This window comes from Colobus angolensis, unplaced genomic scaffold (assembly GCF_000951035.1).
Source record: "Colobus angolensis palliatus isolate OR3802 unplaced genomic scaffold, Cang.pa_1.0 Scaffold17, whole genome shotgun sequence".
NCBI lineage: Eukaryota > Metazoa > Chordata > Mammalia > Primates > Cercopithecidae > Colobus > Colobus angolensis.
The window spans coordinates 6,515,062-6,531,627 of NW_012114821.1; the positions used below are offsets into that span (position 1 = coordinate 6,515,062).

At 48.7% G+C, this 16,566-nt stretch overlaps 1 protein-coding gene across 1 annotated transcript in view; it reads left to right on the top strand.

The window, feature by feature from the left end:
• COL22A1 (collagen, type XXII, alpha 1) overlaps positions 1 to 16,566 on the top strand; it is a 299,536-nt gene that overhangs the window by 100,533 nt on the left and 182,437 nt on the right. The window contains exons 12-15 of the mRNA XM_011938231.1: positions 6,408 to 6,461; positions 7,818 to 7,871; positions 8,990 to 9,043; positions 11,394 to 11,438. Of these exons, the coding sequence (XP_011793621.1) occupies positions 6,408 to 6,461; positions 7,818 to 7,871; positions 8,990 to 9,043; positions 11,394 to 11,438 (207 nt within the window). The remainder of the gene's footprint in view (positions 1 to 6,407; positions 6,462 to 7,817; positions 7,872 to 8,989; positions 9,044 to 11,393; positions 11,439 to 16,566) is intronic.

Below are 16,566 nucleotides of genomic sequence, written 5' to 3' on the forward strand. Positions count from 1 at the left end.
AAAGCAAACAACCCCATCAAAAAGTGGGCAAAGGATATGAACAGACACTTCTCAAAAGAAGACATTCATACAGCCAACAGACACATAAAAAAATGCTCATCATCACTCGCCATCAGAGAAATGCAAATCAAAACCATAATGAGATACCATCTCACACCAGTTAGAATGGCACTCATTAAAAAATCCGGAAACAGCAGGTACTGGAGAGGATGTGAAAAAGTAGGAATGCTTTTACACTGTTGGTGGGACGGTAAACTAGTTCAACCATTGTGGAAAACAGTATGGCAATTCCTCAAGGATCTAGAACTAGAAATGTCATTTGACCCTGCCATCCCATTACTGGGTATATACCCGAAGGATTATAAATCATGCTGCTATAAAGACACATGCACATGTATGTTTATTGCAGCACTATTCACAGTAGAAAAGACTTGGAATCAACCCAAATGTCCATCAGTGACAGACTAGATTAAGAAAATGTGGCACATATACACCATGGAATACTATGTAGCCATAAAAAAGGATGAATCTGTGTCCTTTGTAGGGACGTGGATGCAGCTGGAAACCATCATTCTCAGCAAACTATTGCAAGAACAGAAAACCAAACACTGCATGTTCTCACTCTTAGGTGGGAATTGAACAATGAGATCACTTGGACACAGGAAGGGGAACATCATACACTAGGGCCTATTGTGGGGAGGGGACAGGGGGAAGGGATAGCATTAGGAGATATACCTAATGTAAATGACGAGTTAATGGGTACAGCACCCCAACATGGCACATGTATACATATGTAACAAACCGGCACATTGTGCACATGTACCTTAGAACTTAAAGTATAATAATAAAATAAAAAATAAAAAAAAAGAACCAGTGATACTAATATTAATACTAATGAAATATTTGGGTTAGGTTGAATTTCTCTTGGAGCAAAGTTTTCATAGGACAGAAATCATTCTAGTAAAGTGCTTGGATCTCAGGATGACTTCAGGGTGGACATTTCTTAAAATCTATGTATTTGCAGTGCTGACCTGGTTATCTTAAGCATGTAAAAAAAGATTCAAAAAGAGATGTTACCATCTCTGACTCAGAACATATTCCCTTCTACAGAGACCTCTAGTTCAGTTCTTAGAATACACAGTAAGGGTGGCCACATCTCTGAACAAAGCAGAAAGGACTTTCTTCTACTACCTTAGCCATCTAAAACCAACATGCCTAGTTTTCCATGTCCTTGGGAAGCACCAATTCTGAAGCTAGGTTGACCATCCCTATTTACAGATGAAGACTGAGACTCAGAGCATTTCACCAATTTGGCCAAAGTCATCAGTACTTAGTGATGGGGAGGCAGGGAGGGTGGGGGGTGGACAGTGTGAAGCTGTGGCTCGCTGGCTCGAAGGACCATTACCTCTCTACCATACCTGCTGTTCACTTTGTCTCTGGGGCTTACACAAGACTGATTTTAAGGTAGGAGAGTCTTCCATTCCCTTACAAGCCCACAGGGCTCTTGAAAGATTTGAAGCACATGGGGCAGTGTGGAGACTATGTCAAGCGAGACACTGGAAGTGCAGAAGTGATTAAGTCCTGCTCTGCATCTCACAGAGCTCCCATCTTGTGGATGAGAAAAATTCACACAGATATCTACTGGGCATCTATCTATTTGAAAGAACCAACAAGGCTAGAAAACTAGCAACGGGAGGAGAGGCCAAGGTGTCCTGCTGCCCCCTACTTTACTCCTGAGGCAGGAGCCCATCCCATCAAGACATCCCTCCCTCTGCATTCAGCTGCAGGGTTTCCCAACGCACCAGAGCCAGAAGATAGACTGGTCATTTGAGGACCTGCCATCACAAGTGGGTAACCGACACCTCAGGCGAGTTACCCCCAGAGGCCTGATTCTGGAAGGATGCACTGTCTAGCGCATGCCCTCAGAGGAAGTCCTCATCCTTTTGTGATGCTCCCTGCTATTGGAAAATCTATAATTGATTCCTAGGGTTGTAGGGACATGGCTCACGGACTGGTGACCCTGCCATCAGGAAATGGACACACCATTTGTCCAGGTTAGTGCAGGAGGCAGGTAGAGGTCAGAGCATGGATCTTGGAGACACAGGCTGTGTGGGGAGCTGAGCCCACTCTATTGCTCACCACCATCTCCTGGCTCCACGCAGAGCTTCTCCACCTGTGAGGCAGTCAAATGAGTCTTTCTTCCAGTATTCCCAGGGGAGCAGGGCTGGTGGAGGCTGAAGAGGAAGGTCAGGATCCCTGGAGAGGGAGAGCTATGGCTGGATGCTCAAGTGTGAACTACCCCAACCTGCCTCACTCTGCCATGTAGACTCCCCAGTAGCCATGAGAAAGTCATGCCCCTGCCCTGTGCCCCAGTGTGCCTGAATGTAGGGTGAGGATAGCAACACTTAGCTTATAGGGCTGCCAAGCAACCAGGGAACTGATGTGAGTTCGGACACCATTAAGTGTTGTGAAGACGTTCGGAAGCACACTCTAGGGTCTGGAGTCTGGCTCTTCCACAAGCACTGTAACTTTGGGCAGAATAAATCCAATCTAATCAGCTCTAATCAACTGATTAGATTAGAGCTAATCAGCTGTCTGTGCTTTTGTTTCATAAACACTGAAATGGAGATGATGATTCTGTCTCTTTCCTAGAACTGTTGTGGGGAGGTGTTGAATGCAGTGATGGATGTAAAGTGCTCAGTGCCTGGCGCCTTGTAGAACTAGATAAACTATCCTCAGCAACATCTGTACTATCACATTAATACACTATGAGTAATATTACTTTACTCTGACTGTTGGTTCTGCTATTATTAAACATGCATGTGTGTTTAATCGGGTAGAAATCACCTCCTCCTGTACTGGTTACCTCTTTCAATCTCAGATTTTAAAATTTAAATTCCAGAACTGCCAAATGGGGAAGTGGAGGGGAAGGTGGCTCCTCATTTTTCCGACGTGTAACTGGAGGCTGAGAAAGCACCTGTCATGACAGCATCTCCCAAGGAAGATGCTTGTGATACTTTAACCCACAAAAGCAACTCACTGGCCCCTATTTTCCCGGAAACAACGGACGACAGAAATCCCCTATCCTTCCAATTGAACAGTCCTTTCTCTTATGAAATATTCCCAAACCATGCACCTGCCCCTTTGTATCCAGCCAAGGATGGACAGGCATACTGTAATTAGAATGTCTCCCGCCTTCCAAAAATCACCCCTAAATACAACACTTGCCAATATGAGACTGTATTGCCAATATGAGATGTATCAGTATTTCCTCTTTTAACCCTAGAAATAAGGTTGATTCTCTAACTAACATCTTCAAACCCTCTGCTGAAATGAAAGCAATGGCAGCCTGGTCTCCATCACAAGTTTAAGAATAAACAGTCCTTGTTCATTTTGTCTTGGACCCAGTTTTACCCAAGATGAGGCTCTGAGAAGCAGCAGCCCCTCTCCCTGCATGGGCTCTGGGCTCTGAGCCACGGCAGGTCCTTTCATGCCTTTGAAAAGGGTCTGGTAGGTCAGGGCCTCATGGAGAATCATCAACAAGGGCATAAGTAAGCCTTCAAGAAAACCCACTGTAAAGGAACTTGCTTCACTTGGTTTAACTCTGCATTTTTTTCACAAAGTTGTTTGATCAAAGAATCCCCCAACCTTCCTGCTACCATAAAGCCTGGTGACTGCAAATCAAATTGTTCTCATCTGGAGGAGGCTTTGGTAATGATCTATGAAGCACCTGGGAGGACTTTAATACCTGTAACAGCTTTTCACAGTGGCTGTGTCTGATGGTTAATACTGAGTGTCAACTTGATTGGATTGAAGGATGCAAAGTACTGTTCCTGGGTGTGTCTGTGAGGGTGTTGCCAAAGGAGATTCACATATGAGTCAGTGGGCTGGGAAAGACAGACCCACCCTTATTCTAGGTGGTCACTGTCTAATCAGCTGCCAGCACAACTAGAATATAAGCAGGCAGAAAAATGTGGAAGGAGAGACAGGCCCAGCCTCCTAGCCTCCATCTTTCTCCCATGCTGGGTGCTCCCTGCCCTGGAACGTTGAACTCCAGGTTCCTCAGTTTTGGAACCTGGACTGGCTCTCCTTGCTCCTCAGCCTGCAGATGGCCTATTGTGGAACCTCGTGATCTTGTTATTGTTAGTTAATAAACTCCCTTTTGGGGAAAAAAAATACATATATATATATATATTCCATTAGTTCTGTTCCTCTAGAGAACCCTAATACACCATGATTGTCCCCATTTTATAGAAAATAAAACTAAACTGAGATTCAGAGAGTAAGGAATTTGCCCCAAAGTACCCACCCTCCTCTAAGCGAGGGTCGGACGAATGGTGTTCAGCCTGCCCTGTCCATGAGGGACTGCTCGCTAGGCCTCCTTGCTGGAGACATCCCCTCTGCCAGGCCCGACCCACATGAAGGTACTACCCCTCAGGGCCCAGGATTAGACCCTCCTGGTCCCAAGCCTGAGAACCACAGGCAACTTACAAGCGAATCAGTGTTGTGTCTGTGCATAGTCCCTTTGTCTCCACTGTTGAATGGTCACATGAGGGCAGCAGAGCAAATCCGTGTGGCCGTCCCCAGAGGCTTATGGTGCCCACAGCAGCTGGTGAAGCTGTTCTTTCCCAGGCCACAGGTGCGCTGGTGTGCTGCTTCCATTCGATCCCTCTGTCATCATGGGCCCGGGTCCCTGGGAGAACAGACAGTACCAGGAAACTCAATTCTGTCCCCACAGCAGAGTGTGTGCACTTTCATGTACCAAACCTTGCCTCACCGTGCAGCCATCCTGCTGCTGGTAACAGTATCCACACTTCACACCTGAGGTCAGTGGGACCCTGAGCCTTCCAGGGTGTGTTTAAGGTCTCATGGCCCCATGCACAGTGGTTCACCCCTGTAATTCCAGCACTTTGGGAGGCCAAGGAGGTGGATTGCCTGAGCTCAGGAGTTCGAAGCCTGCCTGGGAAACATTGTGAAACCCTGTCTGTACAAAAAAATACAAAAATTAACCAGATGTGATTGTGTGCATGTAGTCCCAGCTACACAGGAGGCTGAGGTGGGAGGATCGCTTGAGCCCAGGAGGACAAGGCTGCATGAGCCATGTTCATGTCACTGTACTCCAGTTTGAGTGAAAGAACAAGACCATGTCTCAAAAAAAGAAAAAAGGTCTCACAGCCAGGAAGGTCTAGAGTTGAGATGAATTCATGTCTGTCTCATGCCATGACCAGAGACATCTGTCATGTCAGTCTTCCTCTTCAATATCACACTGACTTATATTAGAAAGAATGTTGAGGCCATGGAAGGCATTTCATAGAAATCTTAAAAGCATGTGTGTGCATGCACGTTTGTAGATAAAATCTAGAAATATCTGATATGCTTTGAGAAAATAATACATATCTCATAGGATTATAATGAGTAAATCAGATGACATATGTAGAAATATACTTCAGCACATAGTGTTTTATACACTTTACATAGAGATTCATCTGTTCATTCATCCACTGAATACCCAGCACTCTCACTGTATAGATGGAACAGCCCAGAGAGAGGCGCAGCCTTTCTCAGTGCCACAAAGACACTGATGGAGAGCCAGGAGCTGGGTGGGAGGTCTCAGGCAGGATCCTTTGATTGGCACCAAGTGATGTTGGAGCTGGTCGGGAGCTTAGAGGTGCTTGAGTTACCTGTTTCTAAATTCCCTCCCCAAGCCTTCTCCGGGAAGTGTGTGGAGTAGAAAGTAGGGTGAGGAGCTGGTCTAGCCCCGGACTTCCCACGGCTGCTCCATGTTTATTCATGTCACGTGTGTCTGCGTGAGATTCCTTAGAAAGAAGTTTGTCCCAGCTAAAATTACAACAAGTTGAATACCTTTTCTAGCCCAGTGGTTCCCAACCAGAAGGCGTTTGGCAATATCTGAAGACATTTTTGGTTGTCACCCCTGGAGGGTGCTGCTGGCATTTAAGGTGGCAGCCGAGCATCCTGCAGTGCACGGCTCAGCCCCATTGCAAAGGCTAATCCAGTTGGATGTCTATGATGCCAAGGTTGAGAGCCCCGCTGCAGCCCAATCCTCTACTTTACACATATCACACCAAGCCCAGAGCGAGGAAGGGCCCCACCTCCAGCTAGTGAAGGACTGTGGACCAGAGCTGCTTACTCCCACATCAGGTGCATACAGATCTCCTGGGTATGTGGCTATAACATGGACCCTGATGTAGATCTGAGGTGAAACCTGGGAATCTGCATTTTATACTCTCCCAAGTGATGCCCATGCTGCAGGCTTGTGGATCAGTTTTTGAGTAGCAGTCTTGGCCACAATTTCCTTCCCTTCCTGGCACGTTCTCCACTGCACTAGCATTCTGAGAGCCTGTCTCTGTTATTCTTTACTAATTGCTATTCTCTTTTTTCGGCTCTAGGGTTCCCTGGGCCTGCCCGGCCCCCCTGGGAGAGACGGCAGCAAAGGCATGAGAGTAAGTTCTGTTCCGTCTCCCCTGGCTCACAAGGCAGTACTGGGCTGGTAACCTCCTGATCAGAACCCCGTTCTCCTCAAGTGGGGTGGCATTGCCAGGGCCAGGCTTGAGCAGGGACTTATTTGTATCAGGATCCTCACAGATCCCAGGAGCTCAGCCTAATAGCTGTGATAAGACCAGCAGCAGCTTTGCCCCCGGGTATTGCCTGCCTGTCCTTGGAAATGATTTTTCATTTAGTTAACAAGTAGTTCTGCGAGGCAGACTTGTTATCCCCCATGCCTAGACTTGGAACTAGCCCCAGCGAGGCAATGGATTTGCTTAAGACCCCAGTCTGTAGCTAGAGGAGTCAGAGTGAGACCCAAGCAGCACCCCACACCCTATATGGCAAGCCAGCTTTCCTCTGATCATTACCCCCAACCCCACCTCTTCCATCTCACCTGCCTCTGAGCTGCAATATCCTACAGCAACCCAAGCTCAAAGTGATCTCAGCCCCGATGGGTAAGTCTCCTCTCCACCAAGAATCCAAGTGGACATTGTATTCTTCACCTCTCTGATCCCTTCGCCATGTTCAGCCACATAAAATCAGGTCTCGGGGAGGGAACCTGTCTTGTGAGCAGTGCTGAGGTCCACAGCGGGCAGCCCTTTGGGACAGGTGGTCTAAGATCCTGGAGACAAGGGAGAAAGGAGAGTTCCATGGACCGTAGACTCTCTTCTCACTCCACTCTAGGTGGCCAACATCCTTTCCATGAAGACAACCATCAGGGTGGCGCCAGTTTTTACACTTTTCCCCTGCTCTCTCCAAAGTTAGTTTTGTTGACTCGCAGCCACAGGAGTGAGTGGGAGTGGAGATAATACTGTGTGGCTGGGCATGGTGGCTCACACCTATAATTCCAACTCTGTAGGAGTCCGAGGCAGGAGGATCGCTTGAGGTTAGGAGTTCAAGACCAGCGTAGGCAACAAAGTGAGACTCTGTCTACAAAAAATAAAGCAACCTGGTGCAGTGGTGTGTGCCTGTATTCCAGGCTACTTGGGAAGCTGAGGCAGGAGGATCACTTGAACCAAGTATTTTGAGGTTATAATGTGTGAGCTATGATTGTGCCACTGCACTCCAGTCTGGGAGACAGAATCAGACCCTGTTTCTAAAGAAAAAAAAAAATACGGTGCAGCAAAGGTCAGCTTCTTTGCTTACAGAGACAGCATCTGAGGGGAGCCCAGGCCCTGCTCACTGGTGGTACCTTGTTTCTGTGATGAGTTCTGAGCTGCAGGAAGCAGAGGTCCTGGGAGGCTGTGGGCTGCACTGGTGTACCTAGGCCTGTGTCCCACTGCCTATGACTTTGTGCTGTTTTGTTTGTTCAGGGGGAGCCAGGAGAGCTGGGAGAGCCGGGGCTGCCGGGTGAGGTCGGCATGCGGGTAAGTGTTGCTGGGAGCTGGGCCCTTCTGATGTTCCCAGGGGACAAGGCCCAGTGCAAAGCCAATTGCTTTAGGTGCAGAAGAGATGCTCAGATAGGCTCCCTGCCTCCTCTTCTCATATAACTGCATGCACATTTGTGTGTGTATATCCACACATAAATGATTTTTCCTAAATTTTTATAAAAATTTATTTATATCATACTTGGTCATTTATCTTTGTTATTTAACAAGAGATGAGAGAAATAATTCTATGTAAATACAGATAGGCCCCACATATTCTCTTAATTAAGGCATAGAATTAGATGTATTGGATGTATCCAATCATACATGGATATATTGTAATATATAACATTCATATGGATGTATTATAATATGTAACATTCCCCTATTTATGGTCCTAAGGACTATACTAATGTCATTTGTTTTCCACTAAAATTAATGAAGCACTGAATATGCATGCATGTGTACATTTGTGTGTTTCTCCTTATCTACTATATTTTTATTGCAGTAGGATAGATTAAAAATTGGGATACCCTTGGCTGAATGAACATATGTTGTTATTTTAGCAGACTTTAATAGGCATTTCCAAACTAGTTGTTCAGAGGCAATAGCATTTCATGGTCTGGTTAGCAAAGGCACCTCCAGGTCTGCAGACTTCTGCTGAGCTCTTTGTCAGGACTTGTCCAGGCTGTACTGAGCCCATGGCAAAGTGTGACTGATGAGCCACAGGAATCAGTTGTAATGTTTCAGAAGCTGTGAACATATCCAGGCCAGGTCATGGGGAGGCCGAGGGGCACAGGGGGAGTGAAATGGAATAGTAGCATCTGGCCTCATGGTGGTTCATAGGCACACACCTTTTGCTGTTCCTTGAAGTCAAGAGAATCTGGGTGTGAATCAGGGCTCCACCAGGAGCAGATGGCATGACTTCTAAATAGAGAAGGGAAGCAGAGGTCGAGGGGGTGTCTGCTGGCGAGATCTGCGCCAGCAGCATGGGCAGCACTTGGTGGGATGTGAGCTAGCAGCTCTTGTCACCAAACTTGGGACTAGCTGAGCTGTGCGGCTGCACTTGCCTTTCTTTCCCATCCCTGAAACTTTTCTCTGTGAATGCTCTTCGGCAGGGGCCCCAGGGACCGCCTGGACTCCCCGGACCTCCTGGACATGTTGGAGCTCCTGTAAGTGAAGGCACTTTTAAGGGCAGGGGTTCTACCCCTTCTTCAGGAATCAAAAACCAGGTTTTAGCAAGTTCCTCCACCTGCATCTAGACAATAATGCTGTTTAGCCTTACTGATGCCAGTGAAGTGTTGGTATCTCCTTTCTTAGACCAGAAATTATTAGATGTTACAGTACATAAGAATCACCCAGAGAACAGGTTTAAATGAATATTCTTGGGACCCCTTTCTCCCATTAAGAAGCAGGGTAGATCCCAGGAATCTGCATTTTTAGCTAGCACCAAGGATTTTTGACACTTGATCTAAAGAATTCATTTTCCCCAGCCTGTCCAGTACTGTACTCTTGGAAGAAGAATGGAGTCTACTTAATTCTTAGCCCCTGGAACAGTGCCAGACACAATATGTGTTCAGTAGGTCCAGAGAGCTACTGAACACATATTGAGAGAGGTGAACAAACAGATATGGTGTACAAGGAGCAAAGTAGCTTCTCCAACATCTAACACTATTCTTGATTCTCTATAAAGACACATGCTCACCTATGTTTATTGTAGCGCTATTTACAATAGCCAAGACTTGGAACCAACCCAAATGCACATCAGTGACAGACTGGATAAATAAAATGTAGGACATAGACACCATGGAATACTATGCAGCCATAAAAAAGGATGAGTCCATGTCCTTTGTAGGGACATGGATGAAGCTGGAAACCATCATCCTCAGCAAACTAACACAGGAACAGAAAACCAAACACTGTATGTTCTTACTCATACATGGGAATTGAACAATGAAAACACATGGACACAGGGAGAGGAACATCACACACCAGGGCCTGTCGGACATTGGTGGGCAAGGGGAGGGAGAGCATTAGGACAAATACCTAATGCATGCAGGTCTTAAAACATAGAAAAATGAAAGAAGCAGTATGAAATGTCATTTTCAAACAAAGCAGCTTCAGTTGCCAGGGAGACATTGAAGACCTCTGATCTCTGTGTGTGTGACCAAAATATTTAGGTGGAATTAAAACAGCAAGGATGTCCACTCACCCTGCAGGTCTGGGTGGCCCTGCAGATGCTCTACTCTTTAGGACAGCATCTTGTGGCCTTGGCCCTCTACTCTCTCTAGGTCAAAGATGTGTGTATCATTCCTGATATCAACAAGGAGGCCTGGGTGGCACCTGCTATCTCTACCATCTTTTCCATAGAATGCCCCAGGGTCTCTTCTTCAAGAAAGGAGAGAAAAGGGAGTGGAGCCCACAGGGAGCTCACGTGGTTACATAGGATACATTCCTGCTCATCCGGCAGGTGCCTGCCCTGTGCCATTGCCTGGCCTGCAGGCTGCTGCCCAGGGAGGAGCTGTGCTTTCGTCAGCTCACGTGGGTGGCCCCAGTGCCTCACGGTGTAATCTGTGCACCTGGGAAGAGCAGGCACATGCACTGCTGAGCCTTCTGCTTCTCAGAGTAGGGCAGTAGCCTTCAGACACAACCCCTACAAGATTCCTGTGCTAAACGAGGGATTGTCACAGTCACTCACTGTGTCAGTCATTCACCAAATGTGTATGAGTGCCTACCAAGTGACAGGCTCTGTTCCAGACGCTGGGAATATCATATTGAAGGAACTGCCCTGGTGGGGCTTACATTCTACCTGGGGGAGGCAGAAAATGCAGCGTCCAGGGCTGAGTACTGTCAATAAAGTAAAGCGTGGTAAGAGGATCCAGTGACGATGGACGATGGAGTCGGGGGAAGCAGGGGGATCATGTTTTGGATCCTGCACTCAGAGAAACCCACATCCTGGCTGACATTCCCACCTAGTCTACACACAGAGGGGCAGGGAGTCCACAGCACGAGGTCTGGGTGCTGCTCTAGACGAAGGCAGGATGAGCAGTGGGGACAGACAGTGACCCTATCCCCGAGGGAGGAGGGGTGATTGGCCTCAAGGAGCCATTCTCTGATTCAACGTTGGGACCCTTCCTGGGAGCCATGGTCAGGCGGCATCATAGGCATAGTGTGGTGGGGTGAACTGACTTTGAAGCCACATTTCTGTCCTTGGCCACTTGAGTTCAGGAGCCAGGCTCTGTCCCAATCTATGGCCATGAGGACCTGGATAGCCCAAGCCAAGGGACAAGCCCAGGAAGTCACGTCATACTCTGGCAGTGGCCTGCCTCTGCTGCCCAGGGCCAGACCACACAGCAGCTGCTTTGTGGCCTTAGGCTACACAGGGAGACAGGGTCCTCACCATCATGATTGCTGCCACCCTGGGCTGGAAGCTGCCAGGCAATGACTCCATGGACACCCCCATGGTGAGCACAGAGAAGTCAGATTAAGATGTTTGGTCACTGCTCTTTCTTTTTCCCCCAGGGCCTCCAAGGAGAACGAGGTGAAAAGGGAACTCCAGGAGAAAAGGTATTTATAGTCTGCGCTCATTGATCAATACAGCTTCCCATAGAAGAGACGATGCATGAGACCATCCGCTCTGTGTATGCTTGTGTGTACGCATTTGCGCGTGCATGCGTGCACATGTGTGTACATGTATGTTTGCATGTGTGTGCGCATGTGGCAGGTGAGGGCTGGTGCAGACAGTGTTACTTTCTCACCCTAAATGTAGCTTGTGCCGGGAAGGCTGTGGTCTCAGTACCTGCAGGTATTGTCATCCTCTGCACCAAGGCGGAGTTTAGGGTTTCCAGACCAGACAGGTTTTAAGAGAGCCCTGGATTGGACTCCGAAGTCCCAGCTGCTGCCTCGTAGGACTCGTATCTTACTTGGCAAGTTACATGACTTCTCTGCTCCTCAGTTACCCTGGCTCTCAAACAAATGGGAGAATGAGTGGTGACAGGAGTGACACTGGTGACCTGCATTTAAGCCACAGTCACCAAAGGTGAACTGGCCCACACTCCGGCTCTTAAATGCAGATTGCCATGCAACCCACACATCAGAGGAGGCCTAGGTGGAGGCTCCTTCGTGACTGCTGCCAGGTAACGGTGGAAGAGACCTCCGACTGGATTCCGCCACACGTGCTGGCATCGCTGATGGTTCAAGGTTCCCCTGTGCGGTGGCGGGGGTGGCTGCCCAGGCGCGGCAACTCCCACCCAGCTCCACCTTCCCAAACCGCGGCTGCTGCTGAATTTTCAGTTTCTCTTCCCGGGCCCATTCATTGAGTTCCTTACGATCTGGAGCAATGTGTCCCAAGAGCTGGGGCTAGGCCCTCTCGCCTAACCCATGTCTGAGACACTTTGTCGGGGTCTGCCCCATGCTGTCTTCCTGCACCATGTGACTCTCTAGTTCCACAGGAACTTGTTCTTCACCCTTAATTTATGTTTAAGATTATTTGAAAAATAGTGAAACATAGCCTGTGATCCTGCCATCCGGACACAACTACAGTGGGCACGTAGGCATATTTCCCGTGGAAATTCTTTTCTTTTTTTTTTTTGAGACGGAGTGTCGTTCTGTCGCCCGGGCTGGAGTGCTGTGGCCTGATCTCGGCTCACTGCAAGCTCCGCCTCCTGGGTTCACGCCATTCTCCTGCCTCAGCCTCTGGAGTAGCTGGGACTACAGGCACCTGCCACCATGCCCAGCTAATTTTTTGTATTTTTAGTAGAGACGGGGTTTCACCGTGTTAGTTAGGATGGTCTCGATCTCCTGACCTCGTGATCCGCCCGCCTCGGCCTCCCAAAGTGCTGGGATTACAGGCGTGAGCCGCCGCGCCGGCCTCCTGTGGGAATTCTTACGCGTGGGGAGTGCCCCTCCACGGCCGCATCATCCTGTGTTCCATGCTGCCTCCTGTTTGCTGTTCCAGCATGCAGTGTTTTTTCCATGCTGCTGTAGAGTTTTTAGAGCTTGTTTTAAATGACTGCACAGCATTCCATTAAGTGAATAAACCATAATTCAGGTACCCATTCCCCTGGTATTGATCATTTACAATTGTTTCCAGTTTTTCACTTTCAAAAAGAATGCTGCCAGGCGCGGTGGCTCATGCCTGTAATCCCAGCACTTTGGGAGGCCCAGGCAGGCAGATCATGAGGTCAGGAGATCGAGACCACCCTGGCTTAACACGGTGAAACCCTGTCTCTACTAAAAATAACAAAAATTAGCTGAGCTTGGTGGTGGGCACCTGTAGTCCCAGCTACACGGGAGACTGAAGCAGGAGAATCGCTTGAACCCGGGAGGCGGAGGTTGCAGTGAGCCGAGATTGTGCCACTGCATTCCAGCCTGGGGGACAGAGCAAGACTCTGTCTCAAAAAAAAAAAAAAAAACCTTTGGTGGGCATTTTAAAGCTTACAGCTTTGTTTATTTATTTTCCAATTTATGATTATTTCCTTAGGCTGCTTTCCCAGAAGTGAAATTACTGGTCAAAGCCAATGAACCTATCTGTGGCTCGCTCACATTGCTTTCCAAAAGGTCCTTTTTCATTCAGGGAGGCAGGGACTGGCCTCATTCCCCAATGCAGGCTCCCAAACATGATTTTTGTTTGTTTGTATATTAAATTTTAATCATTTTTAACTTTAATAAGCAAAACCTTTACCCTTACCTCTTTTGAGAGCTTTCACATGTTTCCATAGATTTGAACAGCCACCTCTCTCCGTGGCTGTTCCCCTGTTGGGATCCGGCCACTGCACTCCAGCCTGGGCGACAGAGCGAGACTCCGTCTCAAAAAAAAAAAAAAAAAAAAAAAAAAATCAGTGAAGCCAAACAAGGGGTGACTGTGTGGAATGGACTTAGGGTAGGGGAAAGAAAGACAAAAAAATCATTTGGAAGGGACCAGCAACAGGGCCCTTTCTGGTCGGGTCATAGCTCGACCTGCTGCAGGAGGCTCCTTTGGGGTAAACTCAGGAAGGGAGGATCACCCGCTGGTGAGGTGCAGGGAGTAACCTCAGCCATGCCCCCATCAGCCGCTGAGTCCCTGCAGCCTGCACCAGCTGACGCGGCCATGGCTGGAGCAACCCTGCACTGTGATCCTGGAGCCTGCATTTGGATTCCAGCTCGGGACTCTGCGAGCAGTGTGACCTGTGCAGCATTATTTAACCTCCAAGTCCCAGGTTTCTTCACTGCAGAGTAATTTTATCTACTTCGTAAGGATATGATGAGGATTCCATGAGTTAATATTTACAAAAGGCTTAGGAAGGTTCTGGGCAGCATGTGCTTTATATATGTTGTTTGAGGACAGAGAGAAAGGAAAGCAGACACCGAGAAGTGAGCCCGCAGCTCTGAAGGTCAGCTTTGCGCTGGTTCCGACTCCCTTGCTGATGTGCAGGTGACTCACAGAAGAGCTGGCTCCGCTCTGTGCCTCTGTTTCCCCACCTGTCCAAGGAAGAGCCTGAGTTGTGTGATGCCGAACGCCCCTTTTCAGCTCTCCTGTTGGTGGGTGCTTACAGTTTATTTTCTCAGGAACCTCTCTGATTTCTTACATCAGCAAGTAGGTTTCCATCTTGCCTTGGAAAAAGCCCTTCCAGCTGCCTGGCTTTGCCCGGCATGGGGTGGGACAGTGTCTCAGCCCTGCCTTAATAGAGACAGCCACCATCATCCAGTACTGAGGCCACCTCTAACAACCCAGGGCAGGGTGTTCTCTGTAAAGCGGGGAGACAGCACTTCATTTGGGGGTTTTCCAGATCATGTCTCTGCTGGCACAGTGCGGCAACTGAAGGCTTTGGAGGCATGAGGAGGTCCAGGTGGCAGAGCCCAAGTGGGCTGTCCAGGAAATTGTAAGGTGAATCCAGCCAGGCACAGAGAGGAGTCTACTCATGAAAAGGGCCAAGTACTGGGCATTGAGGGTCCTGTTTCCATCTAGAAAACCGTGCCCCCCAGGTAATGTTGGGTGACTGTAAACATTCCAGTCCTGAGGCTCCCCAGGTGTCCTGCCCTGGCTCAGAGCAAAGCGGGGGCCTCAAAATGGGAAGAGCACCAGCCTTGGAATCAGAGGAACTAGGCTGTCCCCCTGGCTGGGCCTCCACCAGTGCAGGTACCTTAGATAAGCTTTGGACCTTGCTGGCCTCCATGTCCGTATTTGACATTGAGGGGTGGATGGTGATGCCTCTCCCAGTTAGTGGCTCTAAGGATCTGATGATTACGAGAGCAAGCACAGGGCTCGGCACCTGGTAGAAGCTCCCTAAGCAATTAACAAAAGGGACTTGGTGTTTTGAAGGGACTGAAGCCGCGATCCACCCCGCAGACATGGGCACCTCTGTCTTTTCCATTTGGGCTCCCAACTCAGCCTTATAAAAAGTCATCAATAAGTCTCACCCCCAATTTGTGTTGCTCTTGAGGGGTTGGCAGTGTCACACACTAGGTGTGACTGTGATAAGTGTTTGCTGGGTACCCGCTGTGTGCTGGGTGCCTAGAGATGCCCACATTCATCTTCACACAGTTGCCTTTATGGAGCAGCCACTTGGCAGCTCGAGATCTCAGGTACCAAGTCCATGGGTAGCTCCAGGACTCATCCCGAGGTACCTTAGGATGTGCTGCTCCTAGAACAGGGTGGTGGTGGAGCCCCCACCGGGAGGACAAGGCAGCCCTTTGGGTGGAAGTCCCTGGGAATGGCCATCATTAGCTTGGAGGTGTCTGGGTGGGGGCAGCCAAGGTGGCTCTCAGCTCCTAAGATGCCATCTTTCCGCTTCCCAAGGAGACCACGGGGTGAGGGTATGGATTCCTTTGTTGGTGAGCACAGTAACATACTTGGGCGGGCGGGAGCTGCCTGAAGACTTCTGTGTTTCAATCATCTTCCTCTCCTGAGGCCACATGATGTGATCTGGGTACAGCAGGGAGCTCACTGTTGAACTGTTGAGTTCACGTCAGTCAGTACAGTGCCTGCATCTGTTCATGTCGTGGGCGTCACTGTACGCCAGGCCCTGCAGGGAGTAGAAGACACATCAGATCCAGGCCTTGACTCTTAAACTCACTGCCTAGAGGGGAGGGTAAGATTTGCAAAGTGTAGGACAAGGAGAGCCTACGTGTCAGGAGAGAGGAAGAGATGAGATGGAAACTGAATTCCAGAAGAAAGAGAAGCCGCTTCTGGAGGGGGCTGGAGAGACAGGAGATAGAAGTCTTCGTGGGGAGGTAGCATCTGAGTTGTGTGGTAATGGCTTCCTCTTTTCTTTTTTCTTGAGACGGAGTCTCACTCTGTTGCCCAGGCTGGAGTGCAATGCCGTGATCTCAGCTCACTGAAACCTCTGCCTCCCGGGTTCAAGCAATTCTCCTGCCTCAGCCTGCAGAGTAGCTGGGACTACAGGTGCCCACCAGCAGGCCTAGCTAATTTTTTTGTATTTTTAGTAGAGACAGGGTTTCACTATGTTGGCTAGGCTGGTCTCAAACTCCTGACCTCGTGATCTACCCGCCTCAACCTCCCAAAGTGCTGGGATTTACAGGCGTGATCCACTGTGCCTGGGCCATAATGGCATTCTTTATCATGGGTAAAGAATGGCTTGTTAAGTACCCAGAATTTCACCTATGTTATCTCACAAATTTGAACCAAAAAACAACAAATGAAGGGTACTTTACACATTCCTATTTAATGAACGAGTCCATTGTGATTGCTAGGGGT